The following is a 26,438-nucleotide window of genomic DNA, read 5'->3' on the forward strand; positions in this document are numbered from 1 at the left end:
CTAGACTTGTTTATTGGTACTGCACGAGATGTCAGTGTCAGCATGGGACTGATTGAAGGAATAATTAGAAGGTTATTGAGAAGAAATTTTAAGAATTGAATATACCATTTGAAGAGATTTGAGAATACCGTTTAGAGCGTCGTTGCATGATGTCAGTGTTGCATTTTCGGATAACGATTGGAAAATTCATATCTTGGATTCTGAGTGTCGGATTAATGTGCCTTTTGAGCCTACGAAGAGGTGAAATTATGTTCTACCTTATGGAAGAGTTATAAATACAGTAGAGTGATCCTATGAGGAGAGATTTTAAAGTCGGTTACGGAAGTGTGAAACTTGTTGAATAGGGATGCCTACTACCGCGATTGTTTGAAACAAAGTTGAGTAGATCATGTTGTTGATGAATAAGTTGATGAGATGTTCGGTCATAAAGATGATTTGAGTACCGATGGATTTTAGTGAGAAGTGAATTAGTAGTAAAGATGTAATAAACTTTAGAACTCTTGGAGTCGTATTTGTGATGACAGAGTAACGATAGGTATAAAAGAAGAACTGTAGAGAATTTCTAACACCTGTTGATGTGAGGAAGACTTTGTTGAGATGTCGAGTGGAATGACATTTGGGCGCAAAAGATGTTATGGAATTTAGAGTAAAACCACGAGTTATGAATATGGTCATGGTCTTTTATTGTGATGAGGATTTTGATTTGGGTTGAGATGAATAGTAATGTACAAGTATATTAGCGAATATGCAATTTGAAAGTACTTAACAAGTGTGTGATGCTAAGTGACTATGAAGTGGATTGTGCAAATTGTTTGGATATCAACGTCTCACCGATAATATCCAATGAGAAGGAAGTGTGCGAGTTGTAAAGACTCAAAGTGAATTATTGGATTATGATGATATTAATGAGTTTGAGTGCAAACTCAGGAAGGACACTATTATGTAGTAACGACAGTTTATGCTTAAATATGGTTGTCGGCTAACTATTGACAAATTGAGGACTTGATCACCCTTAATCTCTTGTTGATAGTAGACGAAATCATATAAATGAAATGAACTTGTTTTGTTACCTTAATGGTTTAAGATGTGATGAATACTAAGCCGTGAGAATAATCACTCACTGTGTTGTGTGAACTTATAAAGAAGTGAATATGGAAGAGTGCAACATGATGGGTAAATGACTTAAGACGAGTAATCAGAGTCGCGCAGCGAAAGTGTGATGTAGAGTAGTGTCATGAGTACTACTCGTGGGAAGTGAGGGATTAATATGTCAGGAGCTTACACAGAGAATATGTATTGATCTATATGTTGGATTTAGAATCTAGTGGATGTAAGGATGTCGTGTCGAAGAATTATAACTCTTTTGAATAATTGCCGAGATGATGAATATGTTATTATGGTTGTACGTGGTTAACGAGTATGTATTCGGCGAAATTAAAACGAAGAGTTGATGATATATGATGTTGTAATAATTTTGTATTGTTATTAAGGTGGTATTGTAGATTTCAGATATAATGAGTAATTATACTCTATGAAGGAAGAAGTTGATTTAATTCTTAAAGAAGAGCGAGACTCGGTTTGAGCTATTTTGTAAGCGATGGTATATTAAGGCTGATGAGTGTGATTATAATTACTTGTGTATACTCGTTCAGATGGTTGGAATGTTTTAATGGACGAAGTAAATCTGGAATTTTTTTTGGATGCGAGTAAGCATTGTTGAGTGGTAAATTAGTACCATGGATGGTAAATAATTATTCTTGAATGAATGAGTTAAGAGAGTCGGAATCGGGTAAAACTCTGAAATCTAATTGGTATAGATGATTGTGATGAGTAATCAAAGTAGTGCGGAAAAATCGGAATGTAACGTGTTGGATAATTGCTGGTATGACTTAAGAGGAGTCAGATAGTTGAAATCCAATGATATAGGAATATTATTCTTGAGTTTCTTGAAGGAAGCGGTTGGTGAAAAGTGTAAGTATTACGTTATCACTCAGATGGAAAAGCGTGCCTAAGGTTGGTATGTTTGGTAGATGGAATCCATTACTGCATTGTTGATCAAGTGTGATCATACTATGGATTGTGTAATTGTATTACTCAGTTGTTGAGCGTATTGTATAGGTTGTACATCAATGTTCTATTGTTATTAACCATTTGGAGATATAGCGAGTGATATACTTTTGGATGGTCAAATGCGACGTAAGAACTGGGATTTGAAAGTATGAACCATGTTTCCTGTTGGTTATGTCAGATGGATTTCTGAGGATTGACTGATGGGAATGTTACATTGAGAGCTGGAGAGTCAGATAAAGGACTCTTATACAATCCGGTTGCTTGAAGTATGTTTTCGAGGACGAAAACTCTTTTAGTGGGGGAGAGTTGTAACAACCCGTATTTTATAATTTTAATTTAATCGGAAATTAAATTATTATTTAAAAATTATTCGGTATTTTGTGGAATTATTTGGAAAGGATTAGGATATGGACTATTGGGCTAAATGTGGTGTTAGTAAAGAGGGGGTGCTATGTTAGTAGGCCTTATACTAAATTAAAATCTATTTTCATAAAAATAAGGAATCGAGGAAAAAAAGAAAATAGATGTGAAAGAGGAGCAGAAGAGTAGAAGTGCTGATACGTGAAAGAGGAACAGGAGAGGAAGAGGGCTAATCAAGATCCTTGGCCAAGGTAAGGGGGGACTCTTCCGGTTAACATCTTTTATCGTATTATAGATAATAGGACCGATTTAGATGCATTGTTTGTGTCAATTGCTTATATGCTAGATTGGGGTTTTGGGATGATTTTGAAGGGAAATTCTATGATTTGATGAATTGTATGATTATATGATTGTTATGATGATTAAATGATCCTCTTTGTGTGTTATATTTTTGTTATAACATGTATGTGGCTGATATGGTAGTGTTTGAGGTTCATGACATAACTTGGTTTGGATTTTGGGGTAAATCCCGTAATGATGTCAATTGCGATGAGAGCTCTGACTTTTGACAGTTCGCGCCGCGAAGGTAGGTGTGCGCCGCGAAGGCGTAGTTCTTTTAAAGTTTCGCACCGCGAACCTTTGTTTGTGCCGCGAAGGCGTGTTTTCTATTCGTTACGCGCTGCGGACTGTGTGTGGCGCCGCGTGCTGTAGCAATAATTGTTTTCTTTGAAAAATATAAAGATGTGTAACTTTCAAACCGTAAGTCCGTTTTAGACGCCGTTTTGGACGTTGTTCCTTAAATTGAATGCTCTACCATATTAAATAAATAAAACAACAATAACTTGATTTTATTTTGAAAAGCATCGTTTTCTTCAAATGTGGTTTATTCTTATTTTGCATAGTTGATGAGGTGCAATGATTTGTTGTTTGCATAATTGAATATGTGCAATGATGGGTGTTGTTATAATGTGATTGCTTCTTCTTGTTATGCAAAATGGATGTTGTTCGTGGTAAATATGGTTATCATGTGTTTGATGAATGGTGGATCAGTGGTAGCTAATTCCCATTGTGTGGAATTAGTGAGTGGATGTCGCCGTATCCTTGACGATGGTGGATCGGTGAGATGGGTTATCCCAGATTTTGGTACCACGTGCATATAGTTGCATTTGCATTAGGCTACTTGTATTATTATAACATGAATGGAAGATTGTCCAATGTTATAATCTGTGATGATGGTGTAATTGTTATGATTTGTGTGGATGAATTATTGTGTTGTCTTTTGGTAATGTATTCTATTTGCTGTTGTGTGTTGATGTGTACTTCTTGACAATCTGAATATAATGAAATTGGGTGAATAATGTGACTATGATGTGTTATTATTTATGATTCGATAACATTTGTTAATTGTGAATGAGACTCACCCTTACTATTGATATTTCAGATTGAGGATAGCGACTTTCGGCTCGGTGAGGATTACCTCATGAGTCAGTTGTTTAGTATAGCGTCGATGTCATGCTCTAATATTGTAACACGGGGGGAATGCTAGTTTAGAGTTTATGATGATACTCTATTTTGTTGTTATTGGAGTAATTTGTGAGACATTGCATAGATGATGTTATGCTTATCTGTTGATTAATGTCCGCTGTGTAGAAACATGATTTTGTTAAAGTGATGATTTTGTCCCTAAGTGAAGCATGACAATTGATTTATGATAATTTGTTTTAAATTGAATTGTGGCACCCTTATTTTCATGTTTTACTCTGAATTATTTTATTAATTTCTGCGGGGTTTAGAAGGGTGTTACAAGTTGGAACCCCTTGACCACTCACATAGATGTTAATAGCAGCTCTGACCAGTATATGCATTGCAGGGTGACTGATTCTAATGGTAGTCTCAAATTCCATATGACTGTTGTCTAGGCTTTGAACACTCTAGAAAGGAGGAGGAAGTTGTGGATGGATATTGAGCACTTGACTAGAAATGATAGTGACCCCTGGCGCATTATTGGTGACTATAATAATGTTCTTCGAAGCAGAGACAGAATTGGTGGTCGCATGGTCATGGAGCATGAGTATTTGGATCTGCAGACAATGATGGACATATGTGGGCTTGCTGAAATGGACAACCAAGGGGATTACTTCACTTGCCACAACAAGCATGAGAGAGACCCTATCTTTTCGAGAATTGATAGAGTGCTAGGGAATGTTGCCTGGTTTCAGAATATGGATGCTATACTGGAACATTTGCCTCCTAGTGTGTCGGATCATGGAATTCTCCATGTGCACAGACTGAATCAACCTCAACCTAGGAAGAGTCATTTTAAATTTTTGTTAACTGTATAACTGAAATTGAGGGCTTCAAGGATGTTGTGGCCAACAGTTGGAATGTGCCTATTGAAGAGCTCATTCATAAGGTAAAAAGTAGAACTACTGATATCATTAGATGGTAAGAGATTGAGGAAAAGGTGCTGCAGCAAAAGGCCAAAGTTGACTGGATCAGACTTGGGGATGACAATAACCAGTTTTTTCATGCATCTTTAAAAGCTAAAAACAGTTCCAAGATACTGATGAGGGTGTGCAAGGCTGATGGTACTGAATTGAGTGCAAATGAGGATATTGTAGAGGAAGTCTTGGCCTATCATGATGAGCTTATGGGCAGAGAAAATAGAAGTCTTAAACATGTCAACATTAGTGCTATAAGGAGTGGTAGCCAGCTTTCAGCAGAGCAGAGACGGGAATTGATCCAGCCTATGAATGAGAAAGAAATTTATGATTCTTTGCACGATATTCGAGATAATAAGGCTCCAGGGCTGGATGGCTACAATGCCAAAAATTTTAAAAGCTGTTGGGACCTTGTAAAAAGGATGTCATTACAACTGTTTGCTATTGGTTCAATCATAACACCATGTTCAAGGGTTTTAATATCACTCTTGTTATTCTCCTCCCCGAAACGAATGAACCTAAGTTCCTCAAGGACTATAGACCTATTGCCTTTTGCTCCATAATATACAAAATCTACTCTAAGATTTTGACTTCCAGGCTTGCCAAGGTCATAAGGTCTATCATAGGGCACAATCAAGCTGCGTTCGTGCCTGGTCAACGTATACACAAACATATCCTCCTAGATTATGAGCTCATTAGAGGCTACACTAGGAAGCATGGCACACCTAGATGTATGATTCAACTTGATCTGCAGAAAGCATATGATATGTTCAATTTGAAAGCTCTCAATACCATCCTCCATGAGATTGGGATCCCTAATATTTTTGTGTAGTGGATTATGAATGGTGTCACCACGGTTACCTATAGATACAATATAAGTGGGGAGCACTCAAATTTAATGAAATTTGAGAGGGGAATTCGTCAGGGTGATCTTATCTCACCATTTCTTTTTGTGATTGTCATGGAGTACATAAGTAGATTACTCCACTAGATGCAGTTGAATCAAAATTTCAATCACCATTCTAAATGTGAAAAGTTAGAGCTCACCCATCTAACTTTTGTTGATGATATTCTACTCTTTTCCAGAGGAGATACTAGTTCTGTCAGACGTATGTACCAAACCATGCAAGATTTCTCTGATTCCACTGGCCTTGTAGTGAACCCCCACAAATGCCATGTGTATATGGGAGCTGTTGATGAACCTACGAAGCAGCAGATCTTGGCTATAACTGGGTTCAGAGAAGGGACTTTGCCATTTAGGTACCTTGGTGTGCCTCTAACTAGCAAGAAGTTGTCCATAGCTCACTATTTACCCCTCATTGATAAAATTCTGAACAGGATTCAGCATTGGAGCACCAGAATACTAAGTCATACTGGCAGAGTTCAATTGGTGAAAGCGGTTGGCTTTGCTATAGCTAACTACTGGATGCATTGCTTCCTCATACATAAAGTTGTGATCCAGAAAATCCATACCGCTTGCAGGACCTTTATTTGGACTAGTGGAGTCTCCCATAGCAGGAAAAGCCCTGTTGCATGGCAGAAAATCTGTAAGCCTAAAGTCAAGGGAGGGCTGAATATACTGGATTTGGACAGGTGGAATACTATCACCATGATGAAGCTGCTGTGGGATTTGTATAAGAAAACTGACAGTCTATGGGTAAAGTGTATGCATATGTATTTTATCAAAGGGTACAATATAATGAATATGGAGTGTAATAGCAGCTCCTCTTGGATCACTAGAGGGATCATGGAAACAACGCATACTGTCCATGAGGTGCAGAACTGTTGGTATAAGAGTCTTGTTACGAAAAGGTTCAAAATGGGAGATTTCTACAAGGAGCTGATGAACCAAACTACTAATGTGGATTGGCATGTGTTGTTTGCAGGTAATATTGCTAGACTGCGTGCGCTATTCTGCTTGTGGCTTCTTTGCCATAAGCGATTGGCTACCAAGGACAAACTCCAGAAGTTTGGTGTGATGCTGTTTGCTACTTGCTGTCTCTTCCAAGAAGATGAGAGCATATACCATATGTTTTTTGAATGCAGGCCCATGAAGTATATTTGGTCAACTATGGTTCACTGGATTCAGGTTGAGCATAGCCCCCAACCGTGGCACCTTGAGCTTGGCTGGATCACGAACTACTACAAAGGCAAGGGGAAGAAGTGCGGAATTATGAAGCTAGCAGTTGCTGAAACGTGTATTTCTGTTGGAAGTTCTGAAATGATACTTGTTTTGGGGAATCTTATGATAAAGAAATAGTTGTAAATAGCATCAAAGATACCATTATACATAGGGATGGTATAATAGAAAGTATAGAGATTGCATAGCCAAACTATTGATGTAAGAGTCTTGTTAGGTTGGATCCCTTATAATCACTTTGAATTAATTCTATTTTATTCATTAAAAAAAATAGACTTTTAAATTCTATTTATAGTTAATGAAAAAAATAGTAAAATACTTTTAATATTATAATGATATAAATGGCTTATTTAACAACATAAAACTTTTTTTTACAATTAAAGTTGATATTTTTTATTTGATAAAATAAAGTTAAAAAATTTCTTTTTGAGTTTTCATTAATATATTATATTAAGTTGTAAAAATTATATATTATATTTTAAATATATTTATAATACAATTAAAAGTAAAATAGTATTAGTAAATAATATTAAATTTTATGGTAGTCAAAATAAAAGTATTAATGTAAATTTACATTATAAAATTAAAAAATGAATACAACACAACTAAAATTTTATAATTACAATAATGAAATCTAAATTTTTAAAATGTTATTTAGAATCACGATTAATTTAAAAAAATCATATAAGTATATATTAGATTTTAATAAAAAATAAAATTGCAATGGAATATGAAAATGTGGTTATAGCAGCATACTGTGAAGTTCCTATTCTATTTAAACACACATATCAGATGTAGCAGCATGTTGTTCAGTGTTTAACCTTGCTCTTTTGTTGTGCACTTGTAGAAATCTCATCCAATAGTTGTTCTACTTCATAAGGAAGTGCGTGCGGCGATAGTTGAGGATGAGACTTCGTCATAGGGCTCAGGGAGAGTGATAAACCAAGTGGTGGAGGCATACCATGTTAACCAAGCTGGTGAAGGAAGTGTCACTGTACTAACAAAGCAGTAACTGATGAGTGGTAGTTGTTTGCAAAGCATATTTTCACAAACAAAGAAGAGATCAAGTTTCATGTGTTAGTCCTAACATGGAGCACTATCGGTACAAATTCTGCCGTTTCAATGCTTTTGATTATCATACCATCCAGCTACGTTTTTCAGAGTGAAATATATTTCATGATTCCAATGAAATTTATTGAAACAATTTTCTTTGAAAGATGCCTTTAATAAGTCACAACATTCTATTACTCTGTAGGATTTTAGAATGTGAGATGAAATTGTCAATAATTCTTGGCTTGATACTTTTCTCATTATTATTTCTCGTATATATAAAGGTTACAGGGCTATATCGGTAATTACACTAAATAAATACATTTAAACTAATTCCTATTCACATCCCCCCTCAAATTGATGCTGCTTGTCAATGAGCATCAATTTGCTAACAAGAAACTGATGACGTGGACGCGGAACAGCCTTGGTAAGAATATCTGCAATCTGCAACTGAGTACTGACATGAGGAAGTGATATTATTTTGTCATCATAAGCGTCACGGATTGAGTGACAATCAACTTCAATATGTTTGGTGCGTTCATGAAAAACAGGATTCGCAACAATTTGGATGGCACTTGTATTGTCAGCATAAAGTGAAGTTGGCTCTATTTGCGGAAATCCAAGTTCAGCCAAAAGACCACGAAGCCAAATTATTTCAGAACAAGCAGCAGACATGGCACGATACTCAGATTCAGTAGAAGATTTAGAGACTCTCGCTTGTTTCTTACTTTTCCATGAGATCAATGAAGAGCCAAGAAACATGCACCAACCAGTGACAGATCGTCGAGTATCAGGGCACCCTGCCCAATCGGCATCACTATAAGCACTCAATTTAAGAGGAACGCCAGTAGGAAAGAATAAACCACGATGAGAGCTTCCCTTCAAGTAACGAATTATACGTCGAACTGCTGCCAGGTGTAGGTGGCGAGGAGAGTGCATGAATTGACTTACTTGTTGAACAGCAAATGATATGTCAGGGCGAGTAATAGTCAAGTAATTAAGGCTACCCACGAGTTGACGATACAATAAGGGATCATGCAACAGATCACCATCATCACGATGATATTTAACATTAACCTCAAGAGGAGTATCTACTGGATTAGCCGATTGCAGACCAGCCATAGAAATTAAATCTGTGGCATACTTGTGTTGATGGAGGAATATGCCCTTGGATGTAGAATGAACCTCAAGACCAAGAAAATAATGCAAATTACCAAGATCTTTCATATGAAACGCTGCTTGTAACTGCTGTTTAAGGCTTTGAATGGAAGCATGATCAGAACCAGTAATAATCATATCATCAACATACAGAAGAAGTAGGACAATTCCAGTAGATGTTCTATGAATAAATAGAGAAGAATCGTACTGACTCTGAGTAAAGGAAAACCCAAGTAGAGTGGAGCGAAATTTTTCATACCATGCTCTAGGCGCTTGTTTCAAACCGTATAAGGAGCGTTTGAGCTTGCACACACCCTTAGATGACGGAAATAAACCTTGAGGAGGAGTCATATAAATATCTTCCGCCAGGTCACCATGAAGAAAAGCATTTTTCACATCTAATTGATGAAGAGTCCACCCGTTAGAAGCAGCTATAGAGAGTACCGTACGGACAGATGTCATTTTGGCAACCGGTGCAAATGTCTCATCATAATCAATTCCATATTCCTGCTTGTTTCCTAAGGCAACCAAGCGAGCCTTGAAACGGTTAAGGGACCCATCAGAATTCAATTTCACAGAATACACCCATTTGCAGCCAATGGGTTTAACATCAGGAGGACAGGAGACAATATCCCATGTGAAATTCTCTTGAAGAGCTTGAAGTTCCTCATTCATTGCTTTTATCCAACGTACATCTTTAACAGCCTGTGAATAGCAAGTAGGAATAGATATGCTAGAGAGTGTGGCAGTCAGAGAAGTATGTGAGGAATCATACCTGTCTGGTGAATATCTATCTGGTGCTCGAGATATTCGACCAGAACGTCGTGGCTTGATACTTTTCTCATTATTATTTCTCGTATATATAAAGGTTACAGGGCTATATCGGTAATTACACTAAATAAATACATTTAAACTAATTCCTATTCACAGAAATCTCCAAATCAATATTTGCTTGCACAAATATCAGGGCCTTTTGCTTACACTAGCATATCAGATGTAGCATAATGCTGTTAAAGTTTAAACTTCCTAAGCATCCTGTTTAAAAAATGCCACTATTATTATTTTCTTGTTGCTTTAAAAAATTACACCAACTTTTAGTTTTTTTTGCTGCTAGTTTACTGTTTAAAGAATGTTTACATAAGCAAGCTTTGAAACTAATTCACCTATCAACAATGAGTCAATGACAAGTATGAATATCCATGAAACTTATTATAAAGGATATCAGCAATTTGAAACATTTTTATATAAATATATAGATTGATTCAAAATTGAAAATGAAGAATGCCATGAAATGGTTTTGAATAATTTGAGTCAATGTAACACTGAAATTAGAGATTGTTAGTATTTTCTGTTTTTACCTATGAACAATGACAAATACTCATGAGGAAAAGTATCTCAACAAATAAGATGCTTTGTATATAAATAGGATTTGCAAGGTATATGTTGATACAAAACAGAAATTGGAGTATCGCTAAGTTCAATTGTATGCAAAACTTGTTTGTCATATCCATCAACATATTTTAAACTGTGTCGATAGAGAGTTGGTGGCAGCATGTTCTCATTTGGAAAGTACCTCCATGTTTTCAAAGTCAACACTAACAGCATATCGACCATCGGAATGGAAGCTTCCAAAGTTTTATAAAGACCATGTAACCTAAAACTACCGATACCGTGTAAGAATTGTATGGGAATGTGTGTCAAATGAGATCACACAACAGATACAAATACAATATAAACTATAAAGTCTATCCATATCAGTACACAGTTCAGAAAAACACAGAAAATACATTCTGCATATGCGATGCGGCAGCTACCATAAAAAGTTGAATTCGATTCCATAATCGTATTCCTGCTGAACTGAAACACTAATACTATATTTTAGAAAACTCGACCCTGTATCAGTTATCCGAGTCTGGTATGAAACTAATTCACCTATGAACAATGAGTCAATGACAGGTATGAATATCCGTGAAATATATTGTAAGGATATCAGCAATTTAAAACCGTTTTATATAAATATATAGAATGATTTGAAATTCAAAATGAAGAATACCATGAAATAGTTTTGAATAACTAGAAATGATGATCAATAGTATAATAAGAAAATTATTGTATCCTGTCTCAATAGACACTACATAAAAGGGAAATTGGACAATTAACAAAGGGAAACTAGTCAAATTCTTATTGATCAGACAATAATCGAAAACAGTTGAATCCATACTTTTGAATTGATGAAAAGATTGGTAAACTGATCATGCTTCTTGATGATGGCAATGGTATGTCTTGGTCTGCAAGATCTTTGAGGATCACGTCACTGTTAAACATCAAATACATACAGAGTGATATTACTGTGAACACATGGGTTGTACTTGCCTCTGACAAACATCTCATTTCTACAGCTCAATCTAATGCTGCTCAATACCATCAATCTTCACTTGAGGGATGTGACTAATTGTATGCCAACGCTCTCCTCCCTCCTTTTTGTACTTCTCCTTAACTAATGGACAGTGTGTAATGCGCAAATAATCAAGGGAACTCCACTCCTCTGGCAAGTGCTCAAGACTAGGGCAGTTATTAATATATACATGATCGGGAGATTTGAGAAAACCCCAGTCCTCTCTCGAAGCTTTCAATTTAGGACATTTAACTATATCAAGATTGCTCAAGTTGAAAGGGAAACCGCCCATAGGAAAAGATTCTAATTCTGGACAATCCCAGATGTCTAGATGTTTGAGATTGGTGAACAAGTGTAGTGAAAAAGGCAAGGAGGAGAACTTCCATCCTCTTATTGAAAGTTTCAACAGAGAATTATAACAACACAAATCTAAAGAGGGACATTCTACAAAGTCCTTGAAATCCAACTCCAACACTTCCAGATTGGGATTGTTGATTAAATGTTCCATGCAGAACTCAACATACTGATTTTTATAGAGGACAAACCTTTTCAAGCTTGATGACAATTCATTTATCAAAATCCGCTTACAATACCGTAGATCCAACTCTATGATTTTATCATAATTGAGAATTGACACATCCAGCATTTTGCAACCACTAATCAGCAATTTATGTAATGAAGGAAGGTGTGGAGGGGGTGTTCTTTTCAATTTGGGACAATCTCTTATGCAAAGCTCTTTAAGAAGAGGAAACCCTTCAATACATAACCATTCCTCCCATTCAGACATGGAGTCAAATTCCAAAACTTCAAGGAACTTGAACGGAACATTTGTTGAGTTATTGCCAAAGATCTTCATTCCTTCACAGTTCTGCAGTTTAAGAGATATTAAGTTGGGTAAATCACAACCACTTAGCCAATTTGGAAACTTATTACCATTGTAGTTCTGAATAGTGAGCCTCTTCAGATTGTTATTTGGTTGAAGGGCATCCAAGACAGGCACATTGCTTTTCACTACTGAACCATCAAATATCATATGTATTTCTTCTAAAAACTTCTTATCTTGCAAACGGCTCTTTACGGCATGTGTTGGATCAGTGACATTATTCAATCCTGAAAAACAAATTTTTCCTTGAAGAAGATTGAGACTTTCTAACTCCTTAATATTAGACCCACTCGACTCTCCCACAGCAAAATTAGTCAGTGTTTGTAGATGGGTTAGTTTCCTTATCTTCTCTGGCATCTTCTTTATTGCAGTTCCTTCCAGATTAAGATGGTGTAAACGGTCAAGTTTGTAAAAATCTAAAGGTAATTCAGTCAAATTACCACACCCTTCCAATTCCAGTCTCTCCAAGTTATAAAGCTTACAGAAAGAGTCGGGCAACCTTTTAATATCTGTCCAAGACAGGTCTAGATAACGCAAAAGATTTAAACTGCCTAACTCATCTGCTAGTTCTAGACCAAAACCACAAAACGACAACATCCGCAAATATTTTAGCTTTGAAAACAAGCCACATTGCACATTGTTGCTTATCATGAAGCTTTTGCTACCATCTCTTGGTGGTTCTACCAACAAACTGTGTAATCCCTTAGCTTTATAAATATGCTTTAATATCTCATCGTCGGCTTTCAAATTACGAGAACACCAAATGTGGCGTGTCCTTTCAGATATCTCTTGCACCTTATCACCCTCTACTTGTACGCAAAACTCTCGAGACTCTGATTTTGCCAAGTCATTGACAAGATCATGCATGACAAAACAACCATCAAAATCTAGTGATCTTTGGAAAAATGAAATTGATTCAAGATCTTCAAACGATTCACTACCCAACTCTTCTTTACTTTTGACACTTTTGTATGAGTTCAGCAAACCATATGTCATCCAAAGATTGATTAAATTGTTCTTTTGAAACGTATAACCCCTGGGAAATATGGAACAATAAGCAAAACAACGCTTCGAAATGGAAGGAAGATTATGGTAACTCAGTCTCAATACTGGATTTATGTCACTGTCTCTCTCTGATAAACACCACATATCAGTCTTCAATATTTTATCCCATTCACTTTTAGAGAATTTTCTTCTCAAGAGCTTCCCCATTGATTCCACGGCTAATGGCAACCCTCCACACTTGTCGACTAGAATCATCCTTCCAATTGATTCATAATCTGGATATTCACTCACGTTTTTGTTGCGAAAAGCATGTGTCACAAATAAATCCCAACAATCAGTCTCCCCCAATTGTTCTAATTCAAATAACTCGGCAGATTCCATGGCTAATGCATCGTCCTTATTTCGTGTTGTCACAATAATTTTACTTCCAGAAGATCCTTTGTTAAAGGGAGTTAGTAAATGCTTCCAACTTTTCTCATTTGCGTTCCAAATATCATCTAGAACAAGCAAATATTTCTTACCTGTTACCGTCTGTTGCAATTGACGTTGGAGTATTTCCAAGCTTTCACTATTTGGTGAAGAATTAAATTGCTCGAGAATTTCTTTGGTGAGTCTGGTAATATCAAACGGATTTGAAACATAAACCCAAGCTTTAAGTTCAAAGCACTTTTGCACCTTGTCTTCATTGTAGACGAGCCGAGCAAGGGTGGTCTTACCCATCCCACCAAGACCAATTATGCTGAGTGTTTGTGTGTTGTTGCTACTACTACCATTGTCTAAGAGTAAGAAACTGACAATTTTCTCCTTTTCAACCCTTCTACCACATATGAGAGATTCATCCACCAAAGACGTCGTTGGCGGTCTTTTTGAAGAATTCGGACCGACTTCAACTTCATTATGAGCACTTGTTCCTTCTTTCAATCCCATAACATCACTCTGCTTTAAAAGATCTTCTAGCTTATCTAGCAAGTCTTTGATCCTAGATTTAAACTGATTTGGCAAAAATGAGCTAAAGCGTTTAACCTTGCTCTTGCTCGTTTGTCGTGCACTAGTAGAAATCTCATCCAACAGCTGATCTACTTCATATACCTCGTGCTTTAGATTGTCAAGCCAAATCCTCACCTCATCTTTCTGGTACTGCTTTGTCTCTGCATCTTCCAAGACTTTATTTATAGAATTCAAAGTGTTTGCAAGTTTTTCCAACAATCGTTTATTGAAGAGGTTTTCGAAATATTTTGAGGTAAGACTCTGAATAGCAAGTTGAATGATAGGGGTGAGAACTGCTCCTGCAACCATCATTACTGCCATGGCTACCTGTAAGTTGGTAATATGTTAGCTTCTGCTAAGCAAAATGGAACAAAAACTATTTTCTACACATTGTTGAAATATCAATGTCAAACATTTAAAACATACATATTACATAAAGTGTAAAGTTCTAAACATATATGATATATTAAGAATAATGGATGGTTTCATTAATGGCACATTATGCTGCTATGATAAGAACTATATATGAAGACTATCTTCATTGCAAACAACAAAATTATTGTGACTTTTATATTTCTTCACCAATATTCTATTTTTAGAAATCAATGTTTTTTATTCGAAATAAAAGAAAAAAGTACAAGAGTACGAAGTTATTTCTCAGGTTTCATAAGACTGATCAACTCTTATTTAACTTCATATAATATTAAAATTATATAATCATGAAAATTTATTTCATTTAAGATTTTTTCTAATATGTTATGTACTCTTGTTTCATTGTATCTAATAAATTTTTTTTATTAGGCAACAACTCATTGTATAAAAGGAGAGTACAAGGGGTACTCTAACCCACCAAAGAAACAAACTACCTCAACCTGAAACACTCCACGGGAGAGGTAAACCAGTCATAAAAATTACAAGAAGGTATGGTTTTACAACTTAAAACTAACCACTTCCAAGAACTCAATTTAATGGACACCGAACATACCTCAAAATTAAACACCTTATTTTGGAACACATGCATTCCTAACTAACATATATTCCAAATTTACATTATAACTACAATAATTTTTTAGTTTTAGATTTTTAAAACTTAATTCTCTCTTAAACTATCGACAGTGAAAAGGTTATGGATCTGTTATTTCGGTCATTAGATCCCAAATTTGAGTCAATAGAGCTAGAAGAAGTTGAAGTCTTACATATTGTGCATGAGATGTGCCTTTCAGAGTTTAACAAGAAATTTCAACTTGATGTAACCTATATAAATCTCATACACCACCAATGTCCTCCCTACGCAACCTAATGCAATGCTAACCAACACCACCAATGTCCTCCCTAATACCATTTCCACTTGGTTTCCTGACTCTAGAGCCAGTTATCATGCCACAAACAACTCTCTGAATATCCAACAATGTGTCCCTTATGCAGGTCTTAATCAAATCTTTATACGAAACAACCAAAGTCTACAAATCAGCTCCTCTAGTTCTTCATAATTTTGTCTTCAATAGCCATCTTGTTTTACATAAGTTACTCCATGTTCCTTCAATCACTAAGAATCTAATAAGTGTCATTAAGTTGGCTAGAGATAACTATTTTCTTTGAGTTTCACTCTGACTATTGTGTTGTCAAATCTCATGTTACTAACCAAGTACTTTTACATGGAAGTGTTGGTAGTTATGGACTCCATGACTTTAGTAGTCTCAAGTTCCAGTCACCAGACTCAAGTTCCAATCATCTCTTTCTTTCCTTTTGTCTAGTTACTTAATCACTAGTTACTTAATCTATAGTTGTTGACTCGTCTTAACAATGCTCAGTTTTCCTGGCATCTTAAGTCTGGACACCCTAATCCCCATACTTTACAAATTCTAACCAAGTGCTTTTATATGGAAGTGTTGATATTAATGGACCCTATGAGTTTCCTAGAGTTCCAGTCACAATACTCAAGTTCCAAGCATCTCTTTCGTGCCTCCTGTCTAGTTACTCAATCTAGAGTTATTCATCCTAGTCTTAAGCTTCATGATACTAGTTACCCTAATGTAATAAGTCTGATTCCTTAGTGTGGTATGGGAAAATCCCACATATTACACTCCACAGCCTCATGCACATCCTACACTACTCCTCTTGAACTGATATTTAGTGACCTTTGGAGACCCTGAACTAATACATCTACAAAATGATTCAAATATTACATCTCTTTTGTTGATGATGACACTAGGTTTACCTATATTTATTTGTTGAAAAAGAAATCTGATGCCATAGCCATTTTAAAACATTTTAAAACTATGATATAACTGCAATTAGGTATTAAAAATTTAACCCGTTCAAACTGACTCGGGAAAATAATTTAGATCTTTAACCTCTTTTCTAAATGAGTTAGGTATAGTTAAAAGATTAATGTGTCCTCACACTCATCACCAAAATGGTGTGGTTGAATGCAAACATAGACATATAGTAGACTTTGGCTTAATTCTCTTTAGTCTTGCCAATTTACCTATTAAATATTGGGACTATGCTTTTCTCACTGTTGTGTATCTCATTAACATATTACCTTCTATCTCTATAAATAATTATATCTCTTATGTCACTCTTTCCATAAAAATCCTTATTACTAGTTTCTCAAAGTGTTTGGTTATGCATGATTTCCTTAGAGACCTTTTAACACACACAAATGTCATTTCACTCTCATGAGTGTCTTTTGTTTGATTTATTCCAACTCCCATAAAAGATAGAAATGTTTGTCCCTAACTGACAAACTTTATATTTCTAGAGATGTCATATTTAATGAATCTAGTTTTCTTTATGTTTAATTGTTTAATTGTTTGGTCATAATCTTTCCTCATCCCAAAATGTTCCTAAGTTCATGTCTATTGGATCTTTATACCTTTGGTTAACCTACACACTACAAATTTCACTACCATTCCCAATCAAACCAACTCTTCACTCGCACCACCAGCCCCATCTCATTTACCTCATTCCGCCTTATCACCTAAACCAATTAACACTAATCTTATTAATCCTTCCCCATCCTTCGATATACCTACTATTAGCTCTAATGACTTCTATATCATACTTTTTGATATACCCACAATGTGTATGACAATATACTTACGCAACAACAAAATTAAAACAAAAATAAATAACACAAGAATTAGTTACTCAGTTCGGTGCAAAATTACTTATGTTTGGAGGGCGTTAACCCAATGGAAGAAGATTTACTCTTAATAGTAAGAAGTACAATTGGTCTTAGTTGAATCTTCATGGTTCAATGCCGCTTTCCTAATACTACTTGTGAAATTCTATTCAGGACTCCTTATAGAAAGAGCTCCACTCCTAATAGTCAGAAGTACATATGGTCTTATCTGAATTCTCTTTGTTCAGTGTCGTTTTCCTAATAATACCCGTGAAAATTCTATTAGGCCCCATCCTGAATCAAAGACACCTCTCAATTTCTCTTGAGCACTCTCCCAAGTGTTTATTGAGTTAAAGAATGATTGAAAGATAGAACAATGACACACACATACACACACAAATACTTTGTTTTCAAACTTATAGAATTAGTATCTAGGAAAAGAGTATTACAACCTAAGAAAACAAGACTTCAACTAAACTCTCCTAAAGAGTAAATATTTTCTCTAAAGCTCTAAGTCTTCTGATATAGAATGGAACTCCTTAAATAGTGAGACAAGCTGTTGCACCTCATGAATAGGATTTGGAAAAATTGTAGCTGAAGAAAACTCCCAAAAACGCATATTCAAATTGTGATTTAATTTGATTTCCAATCTAACATATAAGGAAATAAATTAAATCTTAACCAATCTAATTTGGTCCTAATTTCAAAAAGTGCAACTCCAACAATCACAAGATTGTACACATAAGGAAATAAATCCTTAACATGAGCATATCAAATGAAATCCTTAATTCAAAAACCACAAATACAATCCAGAAGAATTGTGATATTCGGAATAGTTTTTTGGTTTGGCTTCTTTTTTGCAAAAAGCTCAATGTTAGAGCCGGTACGGAAGGAACCTTGTGGTTATCGGTTTGTTGGACTATTTGGAAGGTTAGGAATGGCATTATTTTCCGAAATGATAGTTGGAGTGTTTCCGATATTATTTGGAGGATTAAAGAACTTTGGTGGAGATGGTCTTTCATCGGGAAAATTACCCGCACCAATTATAATTTCTTTGAGTTTACAAATGCTCCTTCTTTTTTGTATTATTCATAGGTTATATTTGGCTTGTAATTTTCCTCCGGGGTTTTTGTTGTTGTTCGCCCCGTTCTTTGTAATCTTTTCGGTAGAACTTTTGGTTCTTTAATGAAATCTTGATTAAAAAAAAAAGAAGAATTGTCATTATGATTGTAATAAGCAAGATGTTCTCCACAACTTTCGTGACATCTTGCTTTCCATTTTGCAAATTCAAATGTAATAACACTTTTAGCCTCACTCCCACCATTATTCTCACCTACTTCAACTAATACATAAATAACCTCACCTAACTCTTCCAATAACAATTCTTCCACCAACACATCCTCCACTTAACCATGTATCACATATTAATGTTATCCATATTGTCCCTATCTAAGAAACCAATCCATTCAACACCCATATAATGAAATCCTAAATTAAAAGTCGTATTCCTCTTCATAAACTTCCTCCTGCCATTTTTTTTGTCCATTATTAACCTAAAATTGTGAAACAATTTTTGAAAAATCTTATGTGCTTGGCTTCCATGAAGGAAGAGTATTATGCTCTTGAGAGAAATAAGACTTGGTCTCTTGTGCCACTGCAATCTGACAAGAAATTTATTGGTTTCAAGTGGGTATTCCATGGATTTGACTTTCATGAATCTTTCTCCCCAATTATTAAACTAGTCACTATCAGGCTCATTTTCACCATTGCTCTTACCAATAAGTGGTCAATCCAATAATTGGATATAAACAATTCCTTTCTAAATGGATTTATAGACGAGTAAGTGTTCATGGAGCGGCCCACTAACTTCTCAAAAGGTGAATTCATAAGGCTTTCTATGACCTAAAACACGCTCATATGCAATAGTTTAAATGGCTAAAAGGAACTCTGATTGATTATGGCTTTGTGCTCAACAAGTGTTACTTCTCTCTACAATCTCAATGGTTATGTGGTCTATGTTCGTGTATTTTTTTTTAATAAGCAATGATTATAAGAAATCGCACTAGGGGTGCAACCCTTACAACAAGAATACACTAGTAATTGTTGTTACTACATAATGGTAATTTATACCAATCATAAAAATTAATCCTACGCGATGGTTCCCTACTACAAACCCATCTCCAAGAGTAATACATGATGTTAGAAATCACCTCATCAAAGCTAAAAAGAACGTTATCAAAAGTGACGGTGTTTCTCATAGTCCAAATGCACTATATTGTAGCCAACCAAATTGTATTTAGATTAGCTTTAATATTGGTATTTTTCACCTTGTCTTGGATACACCCAAAGCTCTTGAACTCTTCCAACGAAAGAGCAACCTCATTACCCAACCAAATAAAAATTCTGTTCCATACCGCATTTGAAACGTGGCATTGGTAGAAAAGATGCTCCAAGGATTCCGGATGACTATTGCAAAAAGAACAATCAATGGAAGGAAAGTTAGACACACCTCTATTTGCTAGAAGAACTTTTAGCGGTAGTCTTTTTATGAAAAATCTCCAAGAAAAAATCTTGATTTTTGCCGGAATGGTTGTCTTCCAAATAACATCCAACAACATGATGGTTGGAGTTGGCCAAGCTAGGTTCTTTGCATTAGACACCAAATGCGATACACTAGACACCGAGAAAGTTCCGTTAGAGTTTAGATTCCATTGGAATTCATCCGTTGTCGAATTGTCCAACACCACTCCATCTAGAAGCTCCTTTAAATCCCTCAATTCATTCCCAAGAACCGAGCCCGTGCCAAGAATATTAAAAGAAGAAAAGTTCGGAACCGGAGTAGTCAAAAGATCGTTACCAAAAATAGCTTCCAAGTTCCAAGAAATGGCACCGTTGTTCCAAATGATAAGATCGCCCACCGCACCTAGTTTATTGGTTGTCCGTTCAAACAAATACGGAAAGGAAGCTCGGAGAGTTTGATCACCCAACCAACAACTATGCCAAAAGGGAATGTTATTACCGTTCTTTAACTCACATTTTACCCAATTGGTAAAACCATCTTCCGATTCATCCTCTTTGAAATCGTTAAGAATTATGTCTCTCCACCATCTAGAATCCTCTCGGTTTAAAGAGTCCTTGCAAGAAGCTAACACTTTAAGTTTCGGGTTAAGGTATCTCAAATTTAAAAATCGACTCCATATAGCCTTGTCTTCCTTCAAAATTCTCCACTTCCATTTAAGAAGAAGAGATTTGTTCATTTCTCCCACATCACTTAAACCTAACCCTCCTTTCCCTTTTGCCTTGCAAACATTCTCCCACTTTACCCAATGGATGCATCTTGTTTTCATATTCCCAAACCACAAAAAGTTGCAAAGAATACCTCTTATTTCATGAACAATTTTACTCGGAGCTTTATAGAAAGATAGAGTAAAAATAGGGATAGCGTTAAGAACGGATCCAATGAGAGTCACCCTTCCACCAATGGATATGTTTCTACCTTTCCATTTTGAAAGTCTTGATTTGATGTTGTCAACCACTTCCTTCCACACCCTTTTCTTGTTAGCTCCCTCACCCACCCAAATACCAAGGAATTTAAACGGAAAGGATCCTTTTTTGCAAACGAGGAAAGTTGTGGCCGATTTAAAAAACCAATCTCCTATGTGAGTTCCGAAGAGATTACTTTTGTGGAAATTGATTTTCAAACCGGAGACAAACTCAAAACCTCTCAACAACACTTTCAAGCTCCAAAGATTATCATAAGTGGGTTCGCCTATAATGATGGTATCATCCGCAAATTGAAGGATGTCCACAAAGTCATTTTCTCCGTACTTGAAAGGTTTAAAGTCTCCCACCTCCACCGATTTCTTAGTTAAAGCGGTTAAACCTTCCATAGCAAGAACAAATAAAAAAGGAGATAAAGGATCACCTTGGCGTAATCCTCTTTGAACCTTGAAGTCTTTTGTTGCGCTACCGTTGACCAACACGGACATGTAACTAGTAAAAATGCAAGACTCCATCCATTTCATCCATCTTTTGCCAAATCCCATTTTCACCAAAATCCACCTAAGATAATTCCAAGAAATCGAATCATACGCCTTTTCGAAATCTACTTTGAGTAATAAGCACCCCTTCTTTTTCTTTTTAGCCCAATCAAGAATCTCATTAACCATTAAGACCCCGTCCATCATGCTTCTACCCGGAACAAAAGCGGTTTGGTTGGAAGAGACCAACTTATCCACTACTCCTCTCAATCTTGCCACTAACATCTTAGCAATAATCTTGTAAATGCTCCCCACTAAACAAATGGGACGGTATTCAAACAAATCTTGCGGATTCTTCTTTTTAGGTATAAGAGCGAGAAAAGAAGAAGTAATGGATTTTACAAGAGTACCTTTAAGGTAGAAGTCATTGCAACACTTCATCAAATCTACTTTGAGGAGAAGCCAAAACCTTTTGTAAAACTCCAATGAGAATCCGTCCGGCCCCGGGCTTTTGTTACCATCGCACGAGCAAATAGCTTCCTTCACTTCACCTTCGGAGAAAGGTTTCTCAAGGTCCAAAGAATCATCATAAGTTAGAGAATTCAAATCGATCCCGGTAGGCTCCGGCCTTAAGAGGGTTTCTTCTTTAAAGAAGTTTTCAAAATATATGTTAATGATATAACCATCACTGGTAATTCCACATCTCTCCTTGCATCTATCACCTCTAAACTGCATAATGTTTTTGCTTTGAAAATTTGTATGTTTGATTTTTTGAGGGGATTAAAGTCAAACCTTCTACTAATGGTTCTCTATTGTTGTGCCAATACAAATAAATTTGTGACCTACTTCATTAAATTGATATGATTAAAGCAACACCAGTTTTTTCACTTATTATGTTCACTACAAAACCTACCAAAACTAGCTCTGCTAGCTTTCACAATTCTACACTCCATAGGGCAGTAGTGGGAGCACTTTAGTATGCAACCATAACTAAACCATAATTAAGTTACTCAGTCAACAAGGTGTACCAATTCACGGCTCATCCCCTTGATATGCATTGGCATGCAGTTAAGTGCATCTTAAAATATCTTGTTGGTATTGTACATTTGAGTTTGCATCTCTATCTAGCTTGTGGCCTCAAACTTCTCCCTCTACATGACTTTTGCGATGTTAATTGGGAAGCTAATGTTGATGATCGTATGTCCACCTCTGGGGAAGCTGTCTACTTAGGTCCCAATCTTCACACAATGTGGTCCGAGAAACAAACAATGGTTGCTTGTTTAACAATGATACATAATCTCGTTATCCACGTGCACGCTAAACATATGAATATTGATCTCTTCTTTGTTAGAGAAAAGGTCATGAGCAAGCATCTTGGAGTTGCTCATATTCATGGTGATCGACAAAAATTTGATGTTTTCACCAAGACCCTACCCTACAACTAGATTTCTTGCATTGAGGGACAAGATCAATGTAGGTTTAAACTACCTTGGTCTTGTGGGGGTGCAAGAATTAAATTGTATTTTGAATATATTTCCTTTATTTTCTAAACTTGTGTTGTTTCCATAAGTTTAAGAAGTCAAAAATGAAATAATAAAAGAAATTAAATTTAATTATAGAATCAAATAAAAATTGAAAACTTTTTCTCAAAGATACATTTACAAAAGAAAAGGAAGACAAATATTACCTGAAAATGTTTGGACAAGCAAACTGAACGTTTGATCTTCTAATGAAAGAGAATCTAAGTTGAATATAAAAATTAGAGTAAGATTTAAAATATTAGAGGCAACACATATATAAGGTACAACATTAAAAATTGATATTGAAATTTTTCAATAAAAAATAGATTATTTGAAACAAAGAAATTGAAATAAAATCAGGGTCAGAGACACCACAATGTATTGCAAAAATGAAGTTTAAAATGGAAAAGAAAAAAGTTTTAAAAATGGAGAAAAATAATTTCGGTCACACTACCAAAAATTCGCTCATTAGCCACGGTTATTTATCAATTAATTGTTATATTATTTTATTTTAAAATTTAAATAAATTTTTGTCTTTAAAATATCAATATCTAATAACTAAGTCTTAATTTTTGGACATGATTTTTAAATTAATTTTCTTTAAATTGTGTTGACATAATATCTAATTACAATGTATTGTAAATTAATTTTTTTTTAAAATTGTGTTGAGATAATATTTCTGTACATGATTTTTAACCTACATTTTTTAACATTGTTAATATTTTCTTTAGTTATTATGTAAAAAAGTAGCAACATTATGTTGGTGGTCATTTAAGTCATAAAATAATTCATTTATTATAAAGAAATTAATTAATAGATTTTAACATAAATAAATTAGTTTTTTTATTTGATTCAATCCATTACCTAAAAATATAATTATGGATAATCTAATACATTTTAAAAGTCTAATGATTAATATAAATTTAATGAATCACTATAATAATAAAAATTTATTAATATAATTATAAAATTATTTTTTAAAAATGTATAATAATAAAATCTTTTAAAAATCGCTCTTTACTCGTGAGTGAATATAAAAATTAGAGTAAGAATTTGAAAATTAAAGATAACACATAATGTGTCTAATGAAACCAAAAATAAAGCAATAAAACTCACTTAGTTTAAAATCAAATTTGATTGTAAATCTACATAAGTACAAAAAAATTGCGAAAAGAAAAATACATTTACAAAGAGAGAGAAATATATTACCTGAAAGTGTGTGAGAAAACAAGCTGAGACTAGAATCTTCCAATAAAAAAGAACCTGTAAGATTGAATATATGAGTACAATTTAAAAAATTAGAGGTAATACAAGATATGAAGTTATGAGAGTGAATATATATTCATAAAATTAGAACCTATGGGAGTGAATATATACACATGTAAAATTCATAAAATTAGAGGTAACACAAAATTTGCCAATAAAAAAAAATGCAAGATAGAGTTTACAAACATAAAGAGGTGGTATTAGTAATAACATTAAAAATAGGTGGATTTGTTGACTATTGATTATATTTATGTCCAAAAAATAAATATATATATTTTTTTACAAAGTCTAAAATAATATTATTAAATATTTTAAATACCATTAACAAAAAAAGGTTTATAAATGATTGTATTTAAAAATTTAGAAAACATAAATTATGTCAAATTTAACAAAGCCAAAAAAATAAAATAATAAAAATCAATTAATTTAAAATTAAATTTATATATGGATCCAAATAAAAATTGAGAATTTTTCACAAAAATGAAAGTGAAATTTACATTTATAAAGGGAGATAAATATTATTGAAAGATCATAATACAACTTTTAATATTATACTTTATATTTTTTGTTGCCTCTAATTTTTATATTCAACTTAGATTTTGTGTTGTCTCCAATTTTTTAAATCTTACTCTAATTTTGTAACTTAGATATTGATGAAAAAAATTGAAGTTAAATATAAAAATAGAGTAATATTTAAGAATGGATGAAAAGAGAAAGTTTCCCACCACTTTAAAGGAAATAAGAAGAGAGTAAAATAAATTTGGCGAAGACTAACAAATAACAATAAAGTTGATATGTGTATTTATTTATTTATTTGTTATATCTTTTTATTTTAAAATAAATTTAAATTTAAATTAAATTTTTGTCTTTACAATATGAGTATCTACCTAACTCCTAAGACCACGTGTTAAAAAAAATAAAAATATTTGTGTTAAAAATATTTTTGGATTTCATTTTTTTAAATGCACTTAAAAAATATTTAAGAAAAATATTTTTTGTAAAATTTTATAAATATTGCTGTAAACTATTAAATGAAATATTTAAGTGTGTAAATTGAAAGAGAGTATACAAAATATATTCTTGAGAACTTAAGATTGAAAATAGAAGTAGTTTTGTTACAAGGGAATACAAAATTATTCCCAAAAAAATTATGCCCAGGAAAATTAAAGAAGTAAAAAATAAAGCAATTAGAACAAATTAACTTATATTCAAATTTAACTGCACAAATAAATACAAAAATAAATTGCTATAAGAAATAAAAATATATTTACAGGGAGAGAAATATATTTATTACCTGAAAGTGTGAGAATAAACTAGCTGAGACTAGAATCTTCCAATGAAAAAGAACCTATGAGAATGAATATATAAACATGTAATTAAATTCATAAAATTAGAGGCAACACAAAATTTGCCAATAAAAAATAGAGTTTACAAACATACATATGAGGTGACCGGAAAACGCCTTCCCGCGGTGAGAGAAGAAAAGGACGGTAATATGTTTGAAAGAGTATGCGAAAACAGAGTTGGTTTTTCTGTTAGAGGTCGTAACAGTAGTCGGAGATAGGAACGGAGAAGTAGTTAACTTCTGTTTGTTATCTGAGAAAGGAATGCAAAATGAAACTGTAAATGTGTTGTGGGAACTGGGAAGGGAGTCCATTACATGTGTGTTAGCTATATACTAATACTCCGTAGTCAGTTTTTCAATTAAAGAGGACAAATTAATTTTTTAATTTTTTTCCTTCTAAAAACTCAATATAGTTAAAATAAAAATTTCTAAACAATTAGTAAGTTCGCATATACTAGAATAAATTAATTTAAGTTTGCAAGGCACTCGTGCTCCATCACATTTAGTTCGATCTAGAAGGTTCTATTCTGTGACATAGGAGCCTTCAAGATTAACCTCCCACTTGCATCGACGACTTTCATCATCTTGTCTTCGATCGACACTTTGTAGTTCTTTTCGACCAACTGCCAAATGCTGAGCAAGTTGCTCTTCATGCCTGGTATGTACAACACATTGGAAATTACTGACCTCTTGCCGTCTTTTCTCATGATT

The 26,438-nt window shown here is 34.4% G+C and overlaps 1 protein-coding gene across 1 annotated transcript; it reads right to left on the reverse strand.

Annotated features, from left to right (window-relative positions):
* Positions 1–10,676: 10,676 nt before the first annotated feature.
* LOC131593175 (putative disease resistance RPP13-like protein 1) lies at positions 10,677–26,041 on the reverse strand. Its single transcript, XM_058865446.1, has 5 exons — positions 25,823–26,041; positions 25,677–25,730; positions 24,326–24,379; positions 23,284–23,337; positions 10,677–14,816 (listed from the first exon to the last, which is right to left on the reverse strand). The coding sequence occupies exon 5, from the start codon at positions 14,808–14,810 to the stop codon at positions 11,625–11,627; it is 3,186 nt and encodes a 1,061-aa protein (XP_058721429.1). The 5' UTR covers positions 14,811–14,816; positions 23,284–23,337; positions 24,326–24,379; positions 25,677–25,730; positions 25,823–26,041; the 3' UTR covers positions 10,677–11,624.
* Between the last annotated feature and the right edge of the window lie 397 nt (positions 26,042–26,438).

The sequence above is a fragment of the Vicia villosa genome, linkage group LG3 (genome assembly GCF_029867415.1).
Source record: "Vicia villosa cultivar HV-30 ecotype Madison, WI linkage group LG3, Vvil1.0, whole genome shotgun sequence".
Classification (NCBI taxonomy): Eukaryota; Viridiplantae; Streptophyta; class Magnoliopsida; order Fabales; family Fabaceae; genus Vicia; species Vicia villosa.